Raw genomic sequence first — 27,726 nt, 5'->3', positions numbered from 1 at the left:
TCCATGTACTTGCATGATGGTGTATCTCTGTTCAGTACCCTACTAGCTGTATCCTTAAGTGGCACCTACCGTAGAATGTCACTCCCTCAATTTGCAATCTTATTTACTCAGCAGAGATGACAAGTGCAGTAAGGCAATGAATATTTGGTGAAAACAAATTGGAAGTCTTTACAGAATCTATTTGTGACGGGTTGGACCCCCCTTCTGGGATGCCACCCTCATGTCCTGGGATTTCACTGAGCCTGCCTGCTCCACTACCCTGGGCTCCCTCTCCCTGTTTTGCTGAATTAGGCTCACCGGCCTCTGGCAGCGCACACACACAGACAGGTAGGGATGCACCAGCTGTGGAATCACACAGAGGCTGCAAACAGCTCTCTATTAGAAGACTCAGCTAAGAAATCGCCCAGCACTCAAGTGCAGCTCCCCTCTGGAAAGTACACCCAGAATAATATCGTCTTGCACTGTAGAGAAATCTATACAACATAAGCTCATAAATTTGCCCCCCTTCTTCAATGTGGACGAAGATATGCACAACTTCTCCCCCCCCCAGTTATAAATTGCACAAATTGGTTTTTATAACAAACAAACAAGTTTATTAACTATAAAAGGTATTTTAAGGGATTATAAGGGATAGTAAACAGAACAAATCTGATTGTTAAGCAAATAAAACAAAACACGAAAACTAAGCTTAAAATTTTAAAGAAACTGGGTACAAAATATAATTTCGCACCCTAAATGTTGACTTAGGTGGGATGCAGAGTTTCTGCAGCTTAGAGTTCCAGTTATTTCTCTTTACAGACGAGAGCCTCTGTCTCAGTCTGGATTCAGCCCTTGTGCCTTTCCCTCAGCTTAGTTCCTTTGTCTCTTCAGGTACCTTTAGCAGCCTTTCTTCTTGTGTGGGAAGGCAGTGCAAGGGAGAGTCCTGTTTGCCTTACTCCCCAGCCTTAATAAGATTTACATAAGGCGGGAATCTTTTGTTTCCCAGACTTGACCTCCCCCTCCTTTTCGTGGAAAATTACTAGAAATCCAAGATGGTGTTTAGTACCAGGTGACAGGACCACCTGACTGAGTAGTGTCACAGCTACATCCCAGGAAGGAGAGAGATTAGTATCTTCAAAGTCTTATTGTTTCTTCCTAATAGCCCATTGAGGCTGATGGCCTGTTGTCTGGTTGGTGTCTCACAAATACACAACTATTCCTATCTTTAGATACAGAAATGATACATGCATACAAATTGGATAATCACATTCAGTAAATTATAACCTTTCCAGTGATACCTTACAAGACCCATCTTACATAAAATCTATCTCAATTATGCCATATCTGTATCATAAGCATATTTCCATACAGAATATGGGGTGTAACATCACACTATTAAGTCTTTTTTTAAAAATAAAAAAAACAGAAAGAGTTGCTATGGCTATGGTCCTACAGTGGTACGAAGGAGCCCGTGACAATGAATATAATATGGGAAACAAAAGAGAAATGAAATTCAAATTAATGTTTAAATATTTCATAGAGGGAGTTGTGTGAAGCTGGGTGAAATATCTTGTGCTACTAGTTTTTTCAACCAAAATTGTAAGTCCAGGGTCATCCAAAACTATTTGTGAATTTGGGTCAAATTCAGCAAATTAATTTTGGCTATTAAAAAAAAAAAAAAGGAAAAACCTGGAATTGTTAAAATATTTTGTTTTGGCTTTTCTGAAATGAAACATTTTGACTTTTTGTTTCAGAATTTACCTAAACTTAATTTTAAACAAACTTAAATCCTTCACCTCCAGAAAATGAAACAAAACAAAAAAAAATTTTTGATCCAACAAAATATAGATTTGATCCAAAAGAATACTTTTTGGTTTTTGTTTCAAGAAAAACTGAAAAATCATCATTTTGGTTTGATCCTAAATGATTTTTCCCACCAATTCAACCGCTGATCTGAAAAATCTGTTATTTGCCCAGTCTAGCCAAGACATCAATTGTTTCCAATAGTCCCACCAAGACTTGCATTTATGAAGAACAAAAGGCTTTTGAAATGAGATCTACTCATACTTTGATCAGTTTACTAATATCAGCTATGGGCTGGATACTCAGCCGCTTCGCAATCTTCTTTGCACCACTCCAGTGTAGGGGAATTCTTAGTTTGTTTAGGGCTAGCGTAGCTCCGCCCCCCACTCCCACCTCACCTGGCACTGGAAGGATCCTAGAGCAGGCTGGGGGTAGGATTATGTTGGGGTTGGCACTGGAGCGTGATTTGCTCCACCAAACCTAGCAGCACAGCAACTCCTTGCATGAGCTCTGCATTAGTGCACCTGGGGATCTTGCCCTATATTTTTTATTCCATGCTTAACATTTAAACAAACTAGTCCAAATGGCTGTAAAATCATTGGGCCTGAGATGAGTGTATCCCAAAGCAAAAGTTAGTTATTAAGTCTGATGCAGTGAGTTTTTCCCCTTAATCTCATTAAACTAGCAAATTCACCAACCAAAAGCATTGTAGAACACCTGTGATCTAATTAAAGAAATGGCTTCATTGAATTCACTCCCAAATATTTGTATTTATTTTTTGCTACAGTTGACATAACAAGCATGATGTAGAAAAGGTAGAGAAAAGCAGGTAGTGTTACAGATGTTGCCTACAATTATCCCAGTCATGCATCTTGGCACTGTGCCAACCATAGACTGAAACTAACTGTTGCAGAGTTTGTCAGAAAGATTGATGGGGGTAAGCCTTTAAAAATTGTCCTTAATCAATTATATAAAATCCACAGTTCTCCTCCAAAGACAAACCACAAATTGCAAGAATGTGCATCAAACTTAGCACACACTTTTTTACTTGTAGGAATTCTGCTAACTCAATGAGTCACATTCAGCATGAAGTCAATTAGATCTTTGAAATAGCGTTACTGCACTCCAGTATAATTCACACAAGCAGACAAAAAGCAAGTAAAGAAGGAACAGGCAGAATTTGCTGGTTTAAAATAATTATTTACTAACTTTTTCCCACACACACACACTGAAGAGGTTTGTTTCTGCAAAACTTCCATTGATAAAGTATGATTCATTTAAGTATGCACCAGATTCTCAGCTATGACTTCAATGGAGCTACATCAATTTACCCTAGCTGAGAAGCTGACCTAATGAGTACAACTGTAACATGACAGGATTCCCTACAGCCTCCACATTTTAATTAATCAACAAATGACGGATGGTCACTCAATAGAGTTTCTTGAAGTGTCAGAAGAGAAAATAAAACACTGTGTAATTCAATATCAAGGAGTTAAGTGGCACAATGGAACACACAAAGCAATCAATTCAGTATTGTTCCAAGGCTTGTCCATTTACTACAGAGGCTTAATATTTGGCCAAATATTTGACATTCTTCAGCCTTTGCCCATCAAATAGCAAATTAACAATGTTCGGATTTGGCCACAATGGTCTTCTCCAAAGGACACATATGGATAATTTTGTTTGTATGGATGGGCCATGGACAGTTGACTAGATGTACATCTCCCATTGTTGTTAAAGGGAGCTGAGAACATCATAAATATGTAGCACGCAGCATTGTATTATCCCATTGTATTCTGTGTGGAATATCTAAAGATGGTGGCTGCAATGCAGGGAAAGGAGATTAGTACCTGTTTGGTGGGTGGGGGACCAGGTACTATATTTTTATATCCACACATCACAAATACCACTATAGGTCATGTTAAAGGCTCGTAAATAAAATTATAAATAGGCTCATTTTTACGATATCTCTTTGCATTGATTCATATTTAGCTACTGGCTCATATTAATTTGGTTCTTTTTCAGGCTTTATCCAATTAAAGTTACCTTCTTTGAGGCTACATTGGATCCATATCTTATTCAGCAGTGGAGAAAGGGTGAGTAAACCACTTGCTTGGCCTACTTGTACTTTGGGTCCAGGTGTGGTGCAGAGCAGAGTCCCTGGTCTCCGGATACTCCCCACTGTCAGTTGTCAACAGGGAATGGGTGGAGAGGCTGACGAGTGGGTGGAGCCTTGACTTTGATTTTATTACTCACTGGCTACAGTAGCTGACCATGTGCAAAGAAATAACTTGCACCCTTCCAAGGGCTGCAGTAGTTACGTTCCCCCATTGTGGAGCAACAGGGAAGCTGGGTGTTAGTATATAGGCTTGTTGGTCAGCCTGAGAGAGAATTTTGGGTTTGACTTTTTGATACTGTTATATCTTATACTAATATGTATGAACAAAGGACAAAGACACTGTGTATGTTGTTTCTGCCTAGCCAACTGGGTTTGTTAGTATAATGGGAACAGATAAGAGCAGTTAGTGTTATTGGAGCTCACACTTTAAGATTGTCTCAACCCCTATCTCAAGGCAAGGTCAAGCAACCAGTCGGGAGGGGCAAAGGGAGATTGGGGAAGGTACAAAACACTAAAAGACCAAAGAAATGCCTGTCCCTGACCATAGCACAACCTCATTCCTCACCCCTCCCATGGAGTACAAAAGAGGTGGGACAAAGACTACAGACCCCCAAACCCCCCAAAATGGAACATGACCATAAATTGTAAGGGCTGGGGCTGTGGGCATGCACTGCAGGTATATTTTGGCCTGCTAAAAAGGAGGCAGTGGGAATGGGGAATAGGGACACAGGCAAGGCTCTGCGGCATCAGAGCTGGGAAGGAGGACACTGGGAAACAGACTCTGCTGGCGTATAGAACTATGGATATGCTTGATTGGAACTAACCTCAATAAACATCACATTGCCTGCACTTCGGACTGCTGGTCATCTGCTTTCTGTCTGCGTGACAAGAACCAGGGGAGAGGGTGAAGGGAAAGCCCTCTAACGCTGAGGAAGCCTCTGAGCCCCAGTGTCCTCCCCGGGCTACTTTGGGTGGTGCAGTTTATACACTATGCTCTGCTCAGGTCCAGAGTGGCTCAAGGAGGAACCAGTCAAGTAAATCTTCACTTTGAAAGACAGAGAGAGAGAGAGAAGAAAATGTTAGAAGTGTGTGTGTGTGTGAGAGAGAGAGAGAGAATAGCAGCAGCACTGGCATAAATGAAAGTGGAAAAAAGAAAAAGCCGGGAAACTGGAAGGTGGACTGAATTAGGAGTGTATCCTGAGCAAGAGGGTTTGGTCATCAGATTTGATTACATCATTTTCTGTGTATATATATATATATATCTATATCTTTTATTGTCTCTTTATATTATCCTCTATTCTCCGTGATAATTATGGCACCTGTTAGTAACAATTACCATATTGATCTTACCATTATATTTTGTTATTTCAGGTATACTTTCTGCTGTTCTCTGGTTAGAGGTTGCTATTTGATCATTTGAATGTGATCATCCATTGAATGTGCATAACATCCCAATGAATGAAAAGATGTAGGTTGCACTGTTCTGCAGAAGATGATTGGCAAATTATAATGCTGTTAAGCTGCCCTTGAGTACATAACTGAGAGTAGAAAGCTGCATCAGCAGCACCAGGGGCGGCTCCAGGCCCCAGCAAGCCAAGCGCGTGCTTGGGGCAGCAAGCTGCGGGGGGCGCTCTGCCAGCGCCGCGAGGACGGCAGGCAGGCTGCCCTCGGCGGCTTGCCTGCGGGAGGTCCGCCGAAACCGTGGGACCAGCGGACCCTCCGCAGGCAAGCCGCCGAAGGCAAAATTCCTAGAGCCGCCCCTGAGCAGCACTCGCAAAAAGTTGGGCATGGCCCAAGCAAAGGCAGGTACAACCAGATGAAAAAAAATACTTTGTTGTTTCCCTGCTGGGTCCAGAGCTGGTTTCCTGAGACTGGGCTGTGCTTAAGGTATGCTTTAGTGTGGCTAGCACTCTGTCTTCTTCAAATATGATGTTGACACTTTGTCAGCAGTGGCCCTTGGTGCTCCCAGGCATTTTTATTTTAACACACACACTAGCCACGGTAGACATGAGTTCAAATCAGAAGATGGAAGTATTTTCTTTCAGTACTTGTAGGATGTCTTGATCTGTGAATTCTTGAAGATGGGCGTGTGAGGGGAGAAGATGTGTAATTCATGTTAATTTCAGTCTACAGAAGCTACTGTGCAGATGGTGTGTCCTGGATGCTAGTGACCTTCTGTGACAGGTATTTTGATAGTTGCTCATATCTTTCAGAGCTGGCTTGTGGGATGGCATGGAGACAATCTGGGTTGACAAAGCAATTTACAATCTGGAAAAGTTGTGCAGGGTAGGAGTAAGATTCTGTGATGGCAGAAAAGATGGGTCATTTAACCTTTATCATGGCTGCAGCATAGGACTTTAGGAAAAATCCTGTGGTTGCTATCAGTACTGGCCTTTTAACCAAGTGTCACAGAGTGCATTACTCATCACCGGACTGGCGCCTCCTCCAGGTCACTCTGGGGATTAGCTCAAGTCTGACACCTCCATCCACAGTCTGCACACTGTCACTCCTCCATAGTCCTGCAGCCCATCTCACCATGTCAGGAACCACAGTGTCCTCTCTGTGTCACTGTCCATGTTCCCTCCTTCCAGAGGAAGTTTAGCTTCTCAATAGTCCTGCACCTCAGTGGTGACCACAGTAAATTGTCCTGCTACTTCCCCAGTGGCGAGTGGGGGGGGGGGAACCTAGGCCCACCCACTACTCCAGGTCCCAGTCCAGGGACACTGTGGATTTCAGCATCCTGCTGCACCTCTCCTATTGCTGCATTTCCCTGGGCCACTTCCCCATGGCCACAGAACCCTCCTCAGTCTCAGCAGCCCATCCGGAGCACCCGCTCATGCTCCCTGGGTTCCTGTCTGTACTGCTCTGTCCAAGGTGCTACCGGATTCCAGCCCACTCCAGACACAGTCCTCCTTCCTCAAGCTCCAGGCAACTACTGACTCTGCTCTGCCCTAAGGCTCTTTTTATATGGGCCTGCTGGACCCTGATTGGCTGCTTCTCACAGCCCCTCCCCTCTTGGCTGCTTCTTATGCAGCCTCCCAAGGGCTCCGTTAACCCCTTATTGGCCTGTGTGAGGCGATGCCCCCATCACATCAAGGATACCCTTAACTCTCAGGATAGTTGTTGCCCTGAGCCATATTTTCAACCACTTTGTTAACCTTATGTCCTTATACTGGCATGCTGCAGTCTAAGGAACGTCAGCCATTGCTGGATGACAGCAGCCAGTGTCCATGATTTTTGCAAACAGTTGCATCTTAGTTACAGTGCACATTTTCAATGAATTTTTACCACAACTTTTCTCTTTGCAAGCTCTTCTGCACATAAAAGAATTATCAAGCCTTTAAAGTTAATTGTAGACTCTGGGCATGTCTATACTGCCAAAAAAAAAAAAAAAAGAAAGAAAGAAAGAAAGAAAACCCTGCAGCAGAAAATCCCAGAGCTTGGGTCAACTGACTCAGGCTTGTAGGGCTCATGCTATGGGGCTAAAAATAGCAGTGGAGACATTCCCAGTTGGACTGGAGCCTGGGCTCTGAGGCCCCCACTGCCCTGGCCAGTTTTTAGAGCCGAGGCTCTAGACCAAATGGGAACATCTACACAGCTATTTTTAGCCCTATAGTGGGAGCCCAAGGCAGTTGATCCAGGCTCTGAGACTCGCTGCTGTGGGGTTCCCCCCACCCCCCCGTGTAGATGTACTCTTATGTGCCAAACTCATCACTGGTGAAAATGGCTTCAACTCTTTTGGCAAAAATGAAGTGGCAGCTGTGTACACCGGGGTGAATTTTGCCTTAGTGTTTTTTTTTCTGAACACTTCTAATAGAACAAATTATAAAAATAAGAAGTTGCTAGTTGGGCTTGTTCCATACTGTACTGGGCAGATGGGGGATAGGAAAAAATCCTGAAACTGAAAATTCTTACCCAGAATTATGGATTTAATTATTCTGCATAACATCATTTGTTTAGACTAAGGCACCTGGCACAGAGCTCAAATCTTAACACTTGAAAGAAATCTTGGTATCCATCACATATTGTTTAAATTCAATTTGCTTACAAATTTTCTTTCCTTTATACCAGCAGTGCTATGGTACCAAAATTCTCAGAAAACTATGGCTATTAAAGCTTATCTACTGTGACCTATGTAATGGCAATGCTTTCAAAGTTACTCCCCTAGAGTTATAGTTTATCCCTATATAGCCACATTATACTGTACATCCTCAGACACTCAAGAAATAAACCACTAGCTCTTGTAAATGGGTGTACCAGTCTGTTAGAAAAAATACCCAGGATCCTAGTACAGTGTGTTGTAATAGCAGGGTTTTTATTAAAGGCTTTTGGGCCTGATCCAAAGCCCATTGAAATCATGGAAAGACTTCCATTGTCTTCAGTGAGCTTTGGAACATGCCATTAGTGCGCAGTTTTGTAGTATTTTATTTTAATCTATGTGAAATATTTTTACCTGCTGGGATTAATTTCAGAATCCAACAGAAAAGCTGTTTACTCTTTTTGTTCTACACCAATTCACATAAACATACAGGCCAATGCTGATACTGAATACCCTCAACTACAACTGATTTCAATGGAAACAAACTACGAAGACTTTATAAATCAAGTGTGCCCTTTTTAGTTTTTAAACCATGCCTTGAAGATGAGCAAATTGGGCTCTATCATATTAAGGGAGAGAGGTAATAGAGAGCACTACATCAAGAATGTCCTTCTCCTCGGTTCCCAGATAAACTAATCTAGGGATGGATTTCAGTGGAATATGAGGATAAGCACCTCACAGGAGGCACTGAACACTTTGCAGGAACATGCATAACCCTTCCCAGCTCTTTGTCACCTGAAGTTTGGATTTGTGTGACTCTCCACACCATCCTCTATATTATTATTGCAGAATAGAATAGACCCTCTAGGATCCCATTCAACACCTCCTTCCAATTTGACACTGAATTATTAATAATTACCCCATATTTAATTTTTAATCCAATTCGGTATCCATTTTATAGTAGTTCCATTGAATACACTTTTCATTAGCTTTCCTGAGAGGATGTTGTGCCCAATACTAAGTCCATTGCATACCCTTTATGCAACAAGCTTCTATTCAAAGAAAAATTATGAGTTTGGTATGATTTATTTTTGGACAAATCCATGCTGCCTATCACATATGTTCTTCTAGATAATAACTAACTGATTGTTTTGTTATCTGTTCTAGCAATATTCCACATATCTGTAGTCAATGTTAGTGGTCTGTAATTTCCCAGGTTTTATGCCATTCTTAAAAACTGAGGTGAGGTTCTGTAGCCAGTATTATCCAGCAGATTAGAGTAGATGGGCATAATGGTCCCTTTTTGCCTTAAAATCTAAGAATCCATTAATTTTCCAGTGTACTCGGATGTCGACAATCCTCCATAAGTCCTCGGAAATGATTGCCAATCAAGGAGCTATCCAGAGTGGTAACCCACTTTGCCAATTCTGAGTGCCTACAGCCCACTACAGAACCAAGCACTGTGAAGAACTAACATGTTCACTAAAATATCATCTATATTTGGAAAGGCTCTCAAAGAGCATGGACCTGCCCCACCTTATACCAGCAAAAATACCCAAAACAAGAAACAAAAAAAACCCATAGCCCACCTGAATTCTTGAAGTTTATGGTCCTTAGCCTTCCAGAAAAGCATTAATCCCTTTGATTTTCTCCTTACAGTGTGGTCCTATTTGTTGGATTCCTTGCCTAGACAATGTATTTGAAATCTCATTGTACAGCCTGGCACTTTGGTTCTTGTTCCCAAAATCATGAGCCCTGCTAGCATCACACCAGAGATCCACCGGTACCTTGGTACCCTGGTGTCATCCTCTTGCTAGCTGGCAGCATGCAGCTGTGATGCCTTCTTTGGGGCCAGCTTCAAAAAATGGACCTCTCTATTGGTATGGATGAGTGCAGCTGCTGGTACAGTAAGTCACATGGAAATGAGAGGAAGTGGGGGAGGACTGCTGAGCTGGCCTACATGCAATGATAGCTGACTTCTGGTTAGGAATCAGGGAATAGGTAGATTGCAAGAAAAGGACATGGGGATGGGAGTAGGATAACCAGACACCCTGATATTATCAGGACTGCCCTGATATTAGGGGCTTGGTCTTATATATGCAACCACACCTTCTCTGAGGGTGACCAGATGTCCTGTTTTTATAGGGACAGTCCAATTTTGGGGGACTTTTTCTTATATAGGTGCCTATTACCCCCCACTCCCAGTCCTGTTTTTTCACAGTTGCTAGCTGGTCACCCTACCTTCTCTCTCCCCTGCCCCAGCAAAAAAAATGTCCTAATTTTTCACAGTCGCTTGCTGGTCACCTTAGCTGGGAGTCCTAAGGGACTGGAGGTCCAGCCAGCAGCCTTCAATTGTTATGCTAAAGTAGCAGCTTGCATCGATACTACATATAGGATGAGTTAGTAGCTTTTGAGAGAAACTCACTTGGCGTCTGCTCTACACCATGCCCACCCCAACCCCTTCTGTGCAAGCCAAAGCGTATTACTACGGCTACCACACATGGGGTATGTCTACGCTGAAGCTGGAGATGTCATTCCCAGCTCAGGTAGAAGTACATGGCCTAGCTTTGATTGAGCACCATAAAAACAGAAGTGAGGCCATGGGGGGGGGGGCGGTATGAGCTAGCTAGTAGTACCCCATGGATCTTGGATGGAGCCACCCTCTGTGCCACTAGCACGGCTATGTCTACACCAGCTGGAAATTACACCTGCAGCTGCAGCTTAGCCCTACCTGTTGGGGGAGGGGGCTAGAGCTCTACCTCGTGCTAACCGGCTGGTGCAGGCGAGCCCACGAGGGCGCCTGAGCGAGCCCTGCCCCATGTGTCTCATTCATGCAGGAGCAGGGGGCGGGAAGGGGCGTGCTCGAGCGCTTGCTGTGGAAATCCCGAAGCCTCCAGCTCCTCCCTGTGTGTGTGTCTCTAGGCTGGGGACCGGCTGAGGCGCAGGCAGCCCCGGCTGCCGCCTTTGCCTTGCTCCCGCTCTCCTCCTCCTCCCCGCCTGCGGCCTCCCCGCACCGACATGCCCCAGCCGCAGCAGCCCTAGCCCGCCGGCGGCCCCTTCCCCCGGCTCTCCGCGTCCTCCCGGAGGAGGCGAAGGCGCTCGGCTCGGGGGCTGCCATCGCGCCTCCCCGTCCCCGATGGGCAGCCTGCTGAGCGGGGTCAGCGTCAAGGAGCCCGCCACGGTGGAGGACTGCGACTCCACCTGGGAGACGGACTCCGAGCCCGAGCTGCAGGACCCAGGCGGGGACCAGCAGCAGCAGGAGGCGGTCGGCGGGGAAGAGCCAGCCCCGGAGCCGCCGGCCCCGCTCCCTGCCGCCAGCGCCCGGCCCGAGGAGAGCCAGCAGGAAGGGGAAGCGGTGGAAGGGGACCGAGAAGCAGCAGCAGCAGCCCCCGGCCCTGAGCAGGTACCCCTGGCACCGCCAACTTCTGCAGGCTGGCTAGGAGCCGGGCAGAGACCCCCGTGCCCCGGCAGCCCTGCACTCAGCGGCTGGTGTTTTCTCCCCGCCCCCAGGGCTCTACGGTCATGGGTGTCCCATGGATGCAGCAGGCTTGGGGCGCTGAGGCTTTGCTCCGCTTTCTCGGTACCCGTCCGCACGCTGTGTTGGAGGAGTAAATTGGGCTGGATCTTTGCCTTGGAATAAAGCAGCACAAATGGGGGGAGGGGCTGAGTGGCACCCCCGAGCTGGGGGAGGCAGACCCCGCTTGGGTACTTTGCTGCTTTCTGTATGTGCCGCCTGCTGCTGCCGGGTTGCTTGTTTTCCTCCTGGTGACGTGTGCTCTGTATCAGGCTGAAAAAGGAGGAAGTGTGTTGGGCTGTGGGGATTTTTTTTTCTATTTCCCCTAATGCACAATTTGCTTCACAGCTTATTTCTTCTGGCCTCAAGGGCTGTTTGAGACCAAGATTGTTTTGCTATCCTCTTAGTAATCTAATGCTATGGTTACCAACCATGGGGAATGTGTGGATAGAGCAAAGGACTGGGAAGCCAGGAACTCAGGAGGTCTAATCTTGGCTCTGATATTGACACCTTGGTGTGGCCTAGGGCAGGTCTTTTGATTTCACCTCTCTATGAAGACTTAACTAACATTCCCTCTTAAGAGAGATTAATATGTGTAGAGTCCTTCGAGATGAAACATGCTAAGTACAATAATTACAGTATTACTTCTAGTACTTTCTGGCATCTGTGATTGGAGTTTTATGCTCCTCTTTCAATAATGATCCTCAGTGCAAGGTCACATTGCTTTGCTACCTATTTCCCATTCATCTGTAAGTGACCTGCTTTGCTGCTCTCTCATGATTGCACCTGTCTGAGGTTTGGGACAGCTCAGGGTCCACAAATTGTGCACAAAAGGATAGAAAGTGATGCGCACTGGTTGGTGTAACCAAGGTATTGTGCTCCTGAACCTACAACAGGCTGAGTGACTTTAGTGGGGTTTGAACATCCCTAACACAGAGTTCAGCACGTTACCAGACATTGGGATCAGTGTCTGCTAAACTAGTACAGTTGCTGAAAAGGTTGAGAATTGTTAGTGTAGTAGAGCAGCTGTCAGGCTCGGCAGCAGCGGCTTATTAAGAGATATAAGACTAGTATATTGATGTGGTCTTGATGTCGCTGAGGCTTCCATGTTTGTTTCTACACTAAGATTTTATCTATAGTAGGAAACTTTCCCTTACAATTACCACCATTGCTAGCATCTGTAGTGTTCTACGAAGAGTAGCGACAGTGGGAGCCCTTGTGTAGATTATCCCTGCTGGCACCCAATCAATAGGCGGACATGGGGCCAGATCCGGACCGCCAGATGTTTTTGAATGGACCCCCAAAATCTATGTATTTACTATTATTATCATTATTGTTATGTTTTTATTATTATTTTCTCCAGAATATGAACCTTGACTAGATCTTGCCCAAGAAATCTGGACCTTGCCAAAAAATAATTGACTACGCCTGGGTGCCAGCGTATCAGCAGCTGCCACTATTTTAGTTGCTATAACACGTATACCGATTCTGAGCAGGGCTAGCTGCTAGATGCTATGTATAGCATCATTCCTACCACTGTTACCCCCAGAGTAGCAGAACTGGTGGCAGCAGTGGTGGGAAATTTTGAAGGGAAAAAAAGGCTAATGTAAATAAAGCCTAAAGGCCCAGTTTGACCCTCAATTACTCATGTGCAACTCCCATTGACATTAATAGGAGGTGCACATGCACCCCATGTAACTGAGGGTAGAACCAGTGCCTAGGAGTCTAAACTGAAGATTGTCTCATGTTTGAGTGACTGAGATGAACAATTAGAATTAAATGTTGTGTATCATAGATGGCACTAGAAAAACTAACAACATAAGATCAATCCAAACACAAATATATTGCACAACTTGCAAGTGTCTTCTTATGGTAAGCATTCTTACACTTGGATGTCCAAGACAAGTCAATTTTTTTTTCCAGATTTACTATAGTAGCAGATATTTGTAAGCCATAAAGTGAGATAACTACCATATATACTCATTCATAAGCTGCATTTTTTTTTTTAGTAAAAAAGGGAAGCACCAGAGATGGGAGTCGGCTTATGAACGGGTATAGAGAGGGAGAGGTGAGACACAGCCCCTCCCCCCAACAGAGGGAGCAAGGAGAGCAGCACAGCTGGCAGAGCCAGAAGGGAAGAGGCAGGGCCAGAGTCTCTCCACTTCTGGTCACACTGCTCCCTCCCAGCCTCCGAAGCAGCTGCAGCTCCGGGGCTGGCAGGCTGAAGCTGTGCCGCTCAGCCCCGCCCCCCAGAGCAGGCTGTGGCTACACCGCCGGAGCACGCTGCCCAGCCCGCTGGAACATGCTGCAGCCGCGCTGCCTGGTCTTGCCCATCGGAGCAGGCTGCAGCTGCACTGCCCAGCCTGCCAGAGCAGCTCCAGCCAGGTCAGAGACATCCTCCTTGGTCCTCCCCAGATAAGGTGGAAAGGGATGGGATGGGGAGAGTGTGGGGGTGGTCACAGGGGTTACTTCCTTGACTCCCAGCTTCTCCCCTCCAAAAAAATTCCCCATCAGTTTCTGTCCCAGCCCATGAGGGTAAGCAGCTGGCGCGCCGGGACACTTCATTTACTTAGGTTTACCTCCATGGCTGCAGACGCTGGAGGTAAACAAACCATCTCGGCCCCCCAGCGGCTTATCCTGATGGCCCAGGAGCCAAAGATTGCTGACCCCTTAATTATAGGGTCGGCTTATGAATGGGTTATAAAAAATTTCAATTTTTACTTATCCATCTTGGGGGCGGTCGGCTTATAAACCAAATGGCTTATGATCGAGTATATACGGTAACCCTTGCAATGTGCTTACAATTTCAATCAGAAAGCCTGCACTAAGTCTTTGGTGACATCCACAGTGAAGATTATTTTTTAAACTTTGAAACACCAAAATTAAACTTGTTTCTAAACTGACCCCCTCTGTTGAAGGAGTTGAGGATATGTATAAGTATTGGGTAGTACACAACATAGATTTGTGACTTCTGACTGGACCTGATTTTGAGAGTTTCAAGTACTGAGTTCTACATTTTAGGAACATAGGATGAAATCCTGACCCAGTGAAGTTAGTGGCAAAACAGTCATTGATTTCAGTGGCGTCAGAACTTCATCAATGAGGTCCAGCTTTTTCTTAGCTTTGTAGAAGTGTTTAATTTTTGAGGTATATGAAATAAGAACTAGAATTTTAAAATTTACTGTCATTCTGCTTCATGTATCATGGTGGAGCAGCTAATGCCTGGTATTTAATTATCAAAGGGTATTTCATGTCCAAGTAAGCATGTTTTATCTTTAGTTGGAGTCAGAGCCAGTCTGTCATCAAAGCATCTTGTAAACAATGTATTAATGGCAAGGAGTTTGGGGTACAGTGGATGGAGGATGTGATATCACAGGAGAACGCCAGGCTCTGTCTGTAATACCACAAATAAGGTGTAAAGGAGTGTGTGCTCCCCCCGCCCAAAGTTTGTGTATTGATTTCTGTAAGAGAGTTTTATTTCTGTATCTTAAAACAAATAGCAGTATCTCTGATTACAGTATTATAGAAAACAAAATGGTGTAAAAAATAAAGTGCATAAGAGAATTAGCGAGTCTCAATATATGGATGCTTTTGGTTGGGTTTTTGTAAAATACATACAGCTTGACCCAGCACCTGCTGAAGCCAATGGGAGTCTTTCCATTGACTTCAGTGGGCTCTGAATCAGGCTCATAGATTCCAGAACAGTTGGGATCTGCTACAGACTTTCATAAATGCTTTTTTTTTCCCCAAGAACAATTTTGCTTTAGGGGTTTAATGATGCTTTTCACTGGAACGTAAACTTATGTTCTTGTGGGGGAGGAGTAGCTCCCTTTTATGGACACCCAGCCAGCCAGTTAGCTATGAAGTCCCTCTTGGTGGCTGCTTGCTTTACCTGTAAAGGGTTAAAAAGTCCTCCAGGTAAAGAAAAGGGAGTGGGCACCTAACCAAAAGAGCCAATGGGAAGGCTAGAACTTTTTAAAATTTGGGAAAAAAGCTTTCCCTTTATGTTCTGTGGTTGTTCTCCGGAGAGAGGGGAACAGAGGAAGTCAGGGCTATGACTATGCTGTAAAAAGCTTTTTGCCAGGTATGGAAATCATCAGATTATACCTAGAACTACCCAAATATGTAAATAGATTAGGAATGTCTAGAAAGACCCTATTAGGTTTATTTCTTTTATTTTCTGTAAGGCTTGTGAACTCCTCTGTTCTAACCCCAGATTGCTGTTGTTTGCTTGTAACCCAGGGGTCAGCTACCTTTCAGAAGTGGTGTGCCGAGTCTTCATTTATTCATTCTAATTTAAGGTTTTGCGTGCCAAAGTAATACATTTTAACATTTTAGAAGGTCTCTTTCTATAAGTCTATAATATATAACTAAACTATTGTTGTATGTAAACTAAATAAGGTTTTTAAAATGTTTAAGAAGCTTCATTTGAAATTAAATTAAAATGTAGAGCCCCTCCAGACCACTGGCCAGGACCGGGACAGTGTGAGTGCCACTGAAAATCAGCTTGTGTGCCGTGCCATAGGTTGCCTACCCCTGCGTGTAACCTTTAAGGTGAACCCCCCCAAAAGCTATTTTGGGTGCTTAATTTTTGGAATTGCTTTTTTAAAATCTAGCAAATGCCTAAGTGCCAGATGTATTTTCTTTCTTTTTTGTTTTTAATAAAATTTACCTTTTTTAAGAACAGGATTGGATTTTTGGTGCCCTAAGAGGTTTGTGCACACGTTGTTTAATTAGCTGGTGGCAACAGCTGATTTCCTTTGTTTTCTTTCTTAGCTCTTCCCTGGAAGGGGGTTTGTGTGTAAGGGCTTGAGGGTACCCCTCAGGGAGGAATTCCCAAGTGCTCTTTCCTGGGTCCAAAAGGGGGTTTGCATTTGGGTGGTGGCAGCATTTACCAAGCCAACATCGGAGAAAAGCTGTAACCTTGGGAGTTTAATACCAACCTAGAGTGGCCAATTTTAATTTTTAGAATCATTGCGGGCCCCACCTTCTGCACTCGAAGTGCCAGAGTGGGGAATCAGGCTTGACAGCTCTAAACACGAGTTTACTGAATTATATAAAATAGTTTGACAGTGCTACAAATATTCTTTTTTGCCATTCAACAGTTTTCTTCCACAGGATGCAGTGGTAGCTATAGGTATGCTTTCATGGTAAGATATGACACAGATTTATGAATAGTCTGATTTCACTAACATAAAGGTATAGTTATGCTTCACTTTCATGTTCAGCCACTTCTTATTTTGTCATGATAAGCGTTTGCGCTTTTTAAATAATTTCTAGATAAGTTTTACATTCAGTAAATAAATCACTGGCCAACCTATTGGTCCAAATTCAAGAGATTATAGAATTTATAAAAGCATCTACCATGTGTACTAGCCCTGCTTTTGTTCATATGTTAAAGTAAAGTTGTTGTGTTAAAAATATCCTTCCTGTCGCATATTTATATTGTTTGATGAAAGCTTAAGTAAATTTATGCAATTTTAGATTTATGTATTCAGAATTGTTGAAGCCCATTCTGCAAAATAATTATTTTAAAATGTCTAACACCATAATAATACAAATCAGTGTTCAGTTTGGCTGTAGGTGGATGTTAACTACTCTCTAAATGTTTCAGAGTGATGATGCAACTGAGCTGACAACGAAACCAAAGAGGAGCTTTTATGCTGCAAGAGACTTGTACAAGTATCGACACCAATATCCAGTAAGGGCATTTTGTGTTTTAAAAACACTCTTTAAATAAAGAACAATAACCAACAGAACTCATTAAAAGAGGCCTTATCTTTCCCTATTAAGTATGAGACAATGAAAATAGTAGAACTTCTGATATAATAGCCAAAAGAAAATGCCAGAGGGAGATGACTGGACCCGATGTGCCATTGTTTCCTCCCAAACCTATAAAACTTACAGTCTAAGGCCCTGACCATGCAAACTCTTACGCACATGCTTAATTTTAAGCATGTGAGTAGTCCTAGTGACTTAATATTTTTAAAGGCCTACCTTTTTGGTTCTAAAATCTTTTAAAAGAGCTGAATGCCAGCATACTTCCACTGTTGATAGTTTTATTGCAGGCTAATAATGCTTTGTGTGTTTCTTTTCAGCAGAACTTTAAAGATCTCCGGTATCAAAATGACTTGTGCAATCTCCGATTTTATAAGAATAAAATTCCCTTTAAACCCGATGGTGAGTAATCTGACAAGTATCAGAGGGTTAGCCGTGTTAGTCTGGATCTGTAAAAGCAGATTCTTTAGTAATCTGACAGTATGTCAAAGATGGCTGACAGATCAAGGGGGATGAGGATAAAGTACTGGTTCTGAGCTTTGGTAAGGAAGTGTCCCAAAGAGAGAATAGGGAGGATCTCCCACTCTAGCGTGACTCCATATAATTTTGGGTTGTGTCCATAGGGAGTGCAAGCACCCACTCTATGGGGCCAACTGGTCGAGAGCATAGTGGGAAAGGCGCTCCGTGCCTCCACGTGCTTACCACAACACTGGCTCTGAGTTAGCCATAGTTTGGTGCTAAAGGCTATAGATTTAGGGTGTGATTTATTTTTTTTTGCAGAGTCACTCAGAATAGGCCTTCCTCTGCTCCCCTGGAATTTGGTGGCAGTGCTGCCATTCTCTTAAATCACTGTGAATACTGTACTGGTACTCGAGCCAGCATGGTAATGATCCTGGTGATTTCTAGCCCTACCCATGGGAAAAACCCCTTTCACTGGCTACCTTCCCCACTGCCCCATGTCCTGTGGAAGAGCATCCAACCAGGGCTGCAGGAGGCAAGCTTAGCTCTCCCCTCAGGAGTCAGAGGTGGTTTTGGGTAGGGGAGTGATGCCATTCTCACACGAGGGGAGTGTGACATACCAGTCATACCCTGGCAATCCAGACCAGTATGGGGGGCTGTGTCACCCTTGCCCTGCAACATGTGGTGCCTTGCAATGCCTTACTGTTGTAGCTCCCAACTTGGACTGCTTACAAACAGCTTGCCAGCATGCAGGTCGCTCCCAGATGTGTTTCTGTAACTGCAGCCTGTCACTCACACCCTGGCTCTCATCAGCCTTGCTTAAACCGCAGGGTGACACCAACACATTCCCAGTTCCAGATTTCTCTCTAGAAATGTATGTCTTGTACTGCTCAGCCCTCTTCTGTACAGTCCAAATATAATGAGTCTGTTATTCCTTTAAGGGAATACTGTACAACTTGCCACCTTAAATGGAGTTACACAGACACTTCTTAAACACACTGGATTAGATAAAACAATAAAACAAGTTTATTAACGATAAAGAGAGAAATTTTAATTGAGAATAAGCATAGGGAAAACAGTCAGAAATAGTTACAAAAATAAAGATAAAACACTTTCTAATGCTAAACTTAACAAACTATATTAGATTTAAGCAAAATTTCTCACCACATGTTTCCAGGACCTCTCCCCCAGAATCCAACAGCTGCTTCTTTTGTTTTCTCAAATGCGAAGAGTGAGATGGACACGGGGAGAGAGGAGAGGAGACTCTTGAGGTGTTTTTCACCTGTGTATGCTCACATGCAGGTTTCCTTTTGTTTCTTCCCTTCCCCTTTCTACATGATGACTCTGTTTATTACTTAAATGCAAATTAAAGCAAACACACACTCTTTGTTCAAGACAGGATTGTTTGACCAGTTCAATGCTTCGTGAGTTTTGAACATGCACTTTTAACATCTAATGCTGCTATACACATTTTACCATGGTATTACTGATCAACAAGTTGAGTTTTCAGATGTTATCTCACAAGTCATACTTTGTACAAATATTATTACAACAATGTGTAGGGTGTGAATATAGGGGTGCATTCCATCACAGGGAGACGGTAGTGAGCAGAAAGATCCTAGCAGCTCAAGGTGGCTCTGCCCCCTCCTTTGCACTGCCCTTTTGGAAAAATGGGTCAGTCTGCTCTTTGCATCCCCTCCAGGCCAGGCCTGGGCAGAGACAGTGGGGGTGAAGAGCCTTTCTCCTTCCCAGGATTGGGGAAAAGGAAGAAGTCCTAGGACAGTGGTTCCCAAACTTTAACAGCCTGTGAACCCCTTTCACTAAAATGTCAAGTCTCGCAAACCTCCTCCTAAAAATGAATATTTCCAGGGATTTTCTCATTTACCGGAGTATAAATTATAAAAGCAGTGATCTTGGAAATATAAAATTTGTTTTTATGACATGCTTATTACACACTATTTATTATTAAGTGTCCCTGGCCTCTGTTTGCCAGAAGCTGGGAATGAACGAAAGGGGATGGATCACTTGATGGTTACCTGTTCTGTTCATTCCCTCTGGGGCACCTGGCACTGGCCACTGTCGGAAGACAGGATACTGGGCTAGATGGACCCTTGGTCTGACCCAGTAGGGCCATCCTTATGTTCTTATTTATCATTACAGTATTTTTATTACATAATGAAAATGGCGACCCTCTTCCAAGATCTCACTTTCGTAGCTTTTATCGCTTGAACAAGCTTATTATAAGACAAGGCTCCTATGTTTCATCAAGGAGTATCAGATGTGAAACAGCAGGAAGGTATTTAAGAAGCCAACTCAGAGTTCCTCCTACACAAGCATTCAGGTCTTGAGCAGTCCAGACAAACAACGCACGTTACAACAAAGTTTAAACTTGTTCATCATAATAATTTAAAAAACAATACTAGCTGCCTATTTAATTTTAAAAACAGCAAAAAATATCCACCTCCCTTTCCATTTCTTATAAGGAGTCTTGAAGTTTAAATCTCCTCAGTGTGATAGATATGCTTGCTTTGATCCTCTTAGCTCTTGGGAGTCCAGGGGCTCTGGGCTGCTGGCCCCGTGCTGCCCGGGATTCCTAGGGACAACTCTGTCTGCCATTAGGGAATTTTTTTCCGAGAACCCCCTGTAACATTTCACGAACCCCCAGGGGTTCTCGAACCCCAGTTTGGGAACCACTGTCCTAGGAGATGGGTGAAGAACCCTTGGAGCTGCCGGAGCAGATAATGGAGGCTGTGGGGAGCAAAGCTGATGTAGGCACAGTGTGTGTATTTAATTTGTTGCTGGGCTGGGAAATGGGCAGATGTGGACTGGGGCAGGCAGACACAGAAATAATGAATTAGAACTTTGGTTTGGGGAGAAACCAGAAGCTTTGCACCATCAGGTAGCCATGTAGAGACCCTGCAGTGGGGGCCAAAATCAGCGTGTCCTATAAATTTGGGAGAGTTGGCAACACTGTGACATGAGAGAATCTTTTTTCTTAAATCTCATGTTTGTTTTTTAGTTTTAATCGTGGTTTTTGAACTTTGGGGGTTGGCAATATTTCAGTGATAAAACTGCCATTCATTTCAACCAGAAAAGTGTTAGCACAGAGTGCTATAAAATCCCACTATATAATTAGAATGGAAGGCTTTGGACAAGGGTTCATCAGTTTATCCTGTGTTTTGTTCAGCACCTAGCACAAAGGGGTGCTAATGTGTGACTGGAACTCACTCTGAGGTGCTGCACGCTATGAATGATTAATAATAATTCATAAATTCCATTTTGGTTTGGTCCCCTACTGTTGGTTTCTGTTTGTGCTTGCCAGTAGGCCCCAAATGCATTAATGTGATGAGACTAATACAAGTGGAAATTCTCCTGGAGTGTTGTGGATTTTTCCAGTGTGACTTGAGAAACTCTATTTAAATTCTTGGCAGCACTAGTGGCATCAGGAGTTTCAGGCACAATTAATTGAAACAAATTCCCAGATTCTAATGCACCTGGCAACCAGAGAGATTCTTGAATCAATTACTTCCTTGCAGTATTGATGACATATGCTACTAGACTAGGATCTCATGTATGCAGAGTTGCGTTAATGTAGTGACTACAGATTTCACTCTGAATATCATCAGAATAAATAGCTTGTTTTAGATGTGATAAGAAATCTACTCCATTGAGTAAACAATGGTCAATATACTTTACACAGGTTATAGTGCCATATCCTCAGCTGGTATAAATCCGCATCTATTGAAATCAATGGAGCTATGCCAGTTTACGCGTGCTGAATAGCTGGTCTATATTAATTAACATCTGTGTATGGACGATGCTAATTATCCTCCTCTTTAATTTAATGGCATGTCTTTAGCACACAGCACAATATAGGCCTAAAACATTCGTTATATATTTGAAAGATATTTTTGATTGCTACCTAATAATTTCCTGAATTTGTTTATACAGGAGTTTACATTGAAGAAGTCCTGAATAAATGGAAGGGAGACTATGAAAAATTGGAACATAATCACACTTTTATACAGTGGTTGGTTACTTATTAGCTATTTTTATTTTAAAGCATTGATTTGATTAAAAGTGTTATTTTGTTCACCATAAACTGAAACAATTTTTTTTTAAACAGGCTTTTTCCACTTAGAGAACAAGGTTTGAATTTCTATGCTAAAGAATTAACTACATATGAAATAGAGGTAATGTAAATTGAGTTTATTGTCAGATTAATATTGAAGTATGACTGTTTGTTATTGTATCAGGTTGTTGTGTACAATGCAAAAGTATTTGTTTTAGAGCCATTTAGGATTTTAGATGAATTTCTTGTTTTATTAGGAATTCAAGAAAACAAAAGAAGCAATTAGAAGATTCCTGTTGGCTTATAAAGTGATGTTGGAGTTTTTTGGAATAAAACTAATTGATAAAACAGGAAATGTAGCTCGAGCTGCTAATTGGCAAGAAAGATTTCAACATTTGAACGAGTAAGTAATGGCATGCATTAGATGCTATGTAATTGCCTTAGAATTTTTATCCTTTGTTTTCTAGAGAAAAGCAGGACATATTTTCAAAAGAATGTCAGGAAAGTGGGAGAGACAAAAAGCAAGAATCAATGATTGTTTTGTGTCTGTATGTATGTATCTCTTCCACACATTCTTGTGACTCTGCTCCTTACGTACTGTCAATCTAACCAACAGCCATGAATTCACTGACTGTAGTACTTTCAAGGCAGAGGTGAAAGTAAGCCAGTACACCATGCTGGACTGGCTTCCCCAGGCTGGCGATTTTAAAGGGCCCAGGGCTCCCTGCAGCAGGGATTATCTGGGAGATAAGTCTGAGTTGAATTTGGCCAACATTTATCTCTCAATTTTTTTTTTAAGTTTGATACTACTTTTCTAATACCACTGAGCTTGAAATTGAAGTGTGTTTTCTTGCAATATTTTCTTTTGACATTATGGGTGCACACTACTTTCTTAGGTTAGGGTTGCTTATGAATAAATCTGGTCAAATAATTACCTTTTTTGAAAAAATCATCAAGTACTTTATTTATCCAGTAACTTATCTGAGTCATCTCATGGACCTTAGTAGACTTTGAAGCAGGCCCTAAATAAGTCAGGGTTCTGCACAAGAGCCAATGTCTCAGTCACTGCTTATTTTACAAGATCAATTCAGGTGTTCCAGTGCTAGCTAGCCAAACAGTTTTAAGTCAGTGTATTGCTAAAATAAACAAATAGCAGTGATCAGATTCCATACTTACAGCTCTTCATTCAGGAGTCTCCCAGCATTTTACAAACATTAGTTCTCACTCCCAACTGTCCTATGAGGAAGGTACTATTAAGTAGTAGTATCTGCATTTTACAGATGGTGAAAATAAAACACAGAAAGATTAAATGACATGTCCCAAGGTGACACAATGGCAAACCAGATAATGGAACCCAAGACTTCTGGCTCTAGTCGTATAACCACTAGACTATACTCTATCTCTCACTTGAGCAGAATTTATTTTTAAGCATGTCTTGTCCCTGTTAGTTTTATATAAGTTAAGTGAATCTTTTCTTGCAGGTCCCAACACAACTACTTAAGAATCACTCGCATTCTGAAAAGTCTTGGTGAGCTTGGATATGAGAGTTTCAAATCTCCGCTTGTAAAATTTATTCTCCATGAAGCTCTTGTGGAAGACACAATTCCCAACATTAAGCAAAGTGCTTTGGAATATTTTGTATATACCATTAGAGACCGAAGAGAAAGGAGACAACTCCTGCGATTTGCCCAACAACATTACACACCTTCAGAGCATTTCATCTGGGGACCACCAAGAAAACAGAAGTTGGAGGGAAACACAACAGGTAAAAAGCCAACATCCCCAGTTTCTTCTCACAATAGTTACATTTCTAAACATAAGAAATGGAGAGATTCCAAGAATACATCCATAACTGGCAGCTCCAGTAGCAAAACAGCTGAAGAAAAAAAGGTAGAACTCACAAGAAATGGAGAAAAAAACGACCAGTGTGGAACAGAAACCAACTGTGAAGCTGCTAAGCAGAGCAACAGTGAAAAGAACAGTGATACTGAAAGTCAAAATTCCAAATCAGAGGATGCTCTCAATTCGTCAGACAAAAAGGAGAACATTTCTCATTCCAAAAAGGATAAGGTAAAAGATGGGGAAAATCTGAGCCAAGATTGTGGAAATCCGACAGTTACAGAGACAGAGCCATGTGACAGTGAGAACTGTTCAAATAATGTATCAGCAGATGTGCAAGACAGCCTAGGTCAGGATAAACCTCCAGTGGAATCCACCATAAAGAACAAAGATGAGATAAAATCATGAGTCCAAATTTAAAACTAGATATCTTTCATACTGAGTGAAACAAATAATTCATTGTTCCTTCATTTTGGATGATATTCACATGTAGTGTAATGTAAGGAAGATCATGGGACCAGGCTGGATATGAAAGCATCAGATTAAGCTTTTCAGGGGTTGATTTTTTTTTAATTTTATTTTAACTCAGTTTATAGGGCACAATCCAAAATGGTTTAAAAATATGTATATGCTAATTTGAAACAACTATATAGGATTAAATTCTGTACATTCCCTTTTTCAGCTAGATTGCTGTCTAGGTAGAAAGGAATGCAATTCATTTCTGATATCAGTTTGTTCATCTATTTAAAAAATTAGAATATTAGAATGTTGGTGTTTTAAGATTTACAGGAAAAGACTGCAATATCGATTGCCTTTTTCAGTATTCTGCAAATTACTTTTAAGGGCCCAGGCCTGCCAGTGTTTGAAGTCAGTGGAAGTCCCGCATGATATCCAAGGGCAAAATTAGGTACAAAGGCTTTAATCTTAAATGAGCATTTTTGGCTGAGACTTTCTGAACTGGATATCAAAATGTTCCATTTTGTGAAGTATCATTCTAAATTAAGTAGAAGTATAACTCATGATTAAACTGTACAAAATCTTAATATGTACAGTCCTTGTCACAGTTGCAGGGTGAGCTGTGCTTTAGATCTCTTTCAATCTCTCTCCAGTGTCCCCCTCTGGTGACAGGTTTTGCTTCTCCCATCTATTGTATAAAAAAGAAAAGAAATCTTGTTCTGAATTTTCAGTTGATGGGCTCAGGATTGTGGGGATGTGAATCGAAAAAGCTTATAGTTGCAGAAATATGTTCTGTCATTGTGACACTACTTGCACATGCAATAATGACCATCCATCCATATTTAGACACTTAAAATAAAAATGGCCTGATTTTTTACAGAAGTGCTGAGAACCTGAGAAATATCTCTGAAAAGACAGTCAAAAATTTAGGTGCTTAAATACAGATTTAACTGCCTAATTATAAGCACCTAAGATTGAGCATTTTGGTCAGGTCTCATAAAGATGAAATGCAATGAGATATCAATTTCCCGCAAAGTGTCATGCTACAGAAAAACTAATGTCTTTATGCCTAATAGCACTCCTGGGTTCCGGTTCCATAATTTTTGTTTTGTAACTTCACCAATAAAACAATTCCTACATGGGCACTTCAACATTTAACTAATAAATGCCATTATATGTAAAATATTATGGTATGTCATAATTTTCCTGAAGGAAGGTGATAAAAGTAAATATTACAATCGTGGTGTACATAATACACCTTAAGCAGAGGAAAACTCCTTGTTTCAATTTTTGTAAAAATTCCAATTGTTTCATGCTGTGACAGTAGACCACTATTTATAAGGATGTTTTTGCCTCAAAGAAGCATTTTAATATCTAGCTTTAGTCTATGGAAATGCTATGGAAGAACATCAAAATTTGTCCCCCTATTTTGGAAGTGGTTAAAGAATAATTCAGCTCAAGCCCCATCCTGCAATGTGGAGCCTCCTTGAAATCAGTGGGGATTCAAGAGGATACAGGGGTCCACCTGCATGCATCTGCATTGCATTGCAAGATCAGGGCCTTCGGGCTTGTCTATACAGAGACTTAAGAGATGTCTGCACTGCAGAATTATGTTGACCTAAGTTATGTCTATGTACAGCCACCTCAGTAATTAAATTGCTTTTGCATGTCCACACTATGCTCCTTGTGTCGGCAGCGTGCATCCTCGCCAAGAGAACTTGCACTCATTTAACTGTCAGTGTGGGGCATTGTGGGACAGCTTCTGAAAGGCAACAACTGTCTATGTAAGCAACACTACACTACACTGACACTGCATCGACATAACTACATCAACCTAAGCACTATGCCTCTTGCAAGTAGCGTGCAAGTTATATCTATGGGAGTAACATTTCAGTGTAGACACTTACAGAGTTAGGTCAATGTACAGCTGTCTTGCATCAATCTAACTACATAGTATAGACCAGGGTGTAAATCTGCTGTGTGTTAAGTTGCCATGTGGATCCTGCTGCCATTCACTAAAAGTTCCATAGTCCACTTACTTCTGCCGTTTCAAATATGTGCTTTCCATTCACACTATGGCTTGCCATGCATTAAGTCTCTGTGTGCATAAGCCCATAGTCTGTAAAAGCACCTGCCAGAACTTGCATACATGATTTTTAACACTTGGATTTGGTTGGTTTGCAGGATTAAAGGGCAATTCACATTGAAATTATTGAAAATGATTGTGTATTCATAAATGTAAGTAGTTAGTTATTCACCAGTTATTTCAAAATCCAAACAAACCATAAAATTTATCAAAAAAATGAGGAGTCCTTGTGGCACCTTAGAGACTAACAAATTTATTTGGGCACAAGGACTCCTCAGGTTTTTTTGCTGATACAGAATAACACGGCTACCACTGAAACCTGTCGCCATAAAATTTACAGGTTATTGAACTTGTTTAGTCTTAAATGTTTGGGACTTTTTTGTGTGCTTAGTACAGTAACTTGCTTCTGCCCAGTATTAAGGGGAGTTTGATCAGCTCATGTGTAGATTAAAGCGTCTTTCTCATTTAGGGGTCTATTTTCTATTAAATAGATATGTTTAACTCTTAATAATGTAACTAGGAATTATATGTATACATAGGTGGGAATTTGATTTATACCATAGTATTTTATTCTAATATCATATGAAGGGGCATACCAGTATGTAACTTGACAAACTTTCTACTGGGTACACATGCGCAAGTGTAGTAGTTTATTTTACAAGTTCTGCAAGTATGCTTCTCTTTGTATCTGAAATTGGAGTTACAGCTCACCTCCCCACCACCCTGAGCCTAATTCTGCCTCAATACGTGGAAACCCTTTGACACAGAATATATAAAATCTACTACCCAGTAAACAAGAAATGCAGCAATAAATGTGCACATGTCTAGGAGCAAAACAGTGTCGATATTTCTGGTAATTAACAAACTTATCCTCAAGGTTGCTGAGTACTCGCAACTCCCCACTGAAGCCGCTGAGGGTTAGGCTTGCTCAGTTCCTCTCAGGATCAGACTCTTAAGGTTCCAAGGATCCTGTGTACTAGGTGTTTGTATGATATTAATTTATATTTCATGTTACCTAGATATAATCCTGCTTGAATTATTATTCTAGGGTAATTCTAATAATGTACAGTTGCATATACCTGTACCATAAACGGAAAGTTTACATCTGCGGTATAGTTTTGATGGATGATCCAGTAAGATAAGTCAAATGAGTTATAATAGATTTAAATGGAAAACGCGTCTTTTTTCTTATAAAATAAAGTTTATTTATAGCTGCTTAACTAAATTATTTTGTGAACCTTTTTTTCTATTGAGACTGAGGGTTATGCTGGTAGTGATCCATGCAATGGGGTTTGGGGCATTTTTTTTTTTTAAACTGCACATAAACGTACATTATAGCATGCATACATTTATAAATGTGGCTAGAGGAAATGCTGGTTTGCCTCTAAAAGACTGATCACATGGTTACAGCCTTGTTTTGTGTGTGTGCAACATACTAACTTTAACTTTAATTCGGGGGGGGGGGAATGAAAGCAGAAAAATTTTGCTTTTTTAACGAGTTTTACCTAAATCCATTTTACACTGATTTTTAAAAATTCAGTAGCATCTCTTATTCAAAACTTGATAAAACTTAACAGTATTG

At 42.0% G+C, this 27,726-nt stretch overlaps 1 protein-coding gene across 3 annotated transcripts; it reads left to right on the top strand.

Annotated features, from left to right (window-relative positions):
- Positions 1-27,369, top strand: OGFRL1 (opioid growth factor receptor like 1). Of its 3 annotated transcripts, XM_045008374.1 has the most exons (8): positions 1-327; positions 3,808-3,878; positions 17,069-17,155; positions 17,553-17,634; positions 21,643-21,721; positions 21,818-21,884; positions 22,021-22,166; positions 23,245-27,369. In XM_045008374.1, exons 1-8 carry the CDS (start codon positions 210-212, stop codon positions 24,008-24,010), a joined length of 1,416 nt encoding a protein of 471 aa, XP_044864309.1. In that variant the 5' UTR covers positions 1-209; the 3' UTR covers positions 24,011-27,369. The 3 variants fall into 3 exon arrangements, with proteins under 3 accessions (XP_044864309.1, XP_044864308.1, XP_044864307.1); XM_045008373.1 differs by lacking the exons at positions 1-327; positions 3,808-3,878 and adding an exon at positions 10,886-11,343 and having other exon boundaries at positions 17,556-17,634; XM_045008372.1 differs by lacking the exons at positions 1-327; positions 3,808-3,878 and adding an exon at positions 10,886-11,343.
- Positions 27,370-27,726: the final 357 nt, after the last annotated feature.

Source organism: Mauremys mutica, chromosome 3, assembly GCF_020497125.1.
Source record: "Mauremys mutica isolate MM-2020 ecotype Southern chromosome 3, ASM2049712v1, whole genome shotgun sequence".
Classification (NCBI taxonomy): Eukaryota; Metazoa; Chordata; order Testudines; family Geoemydidae; genus Mauremys; species Mauremys mutica.
Note: the sequence above shows the minus strand (reverse complement) of the source record. Positions and strands in the feature narration are given on the sequence as shown.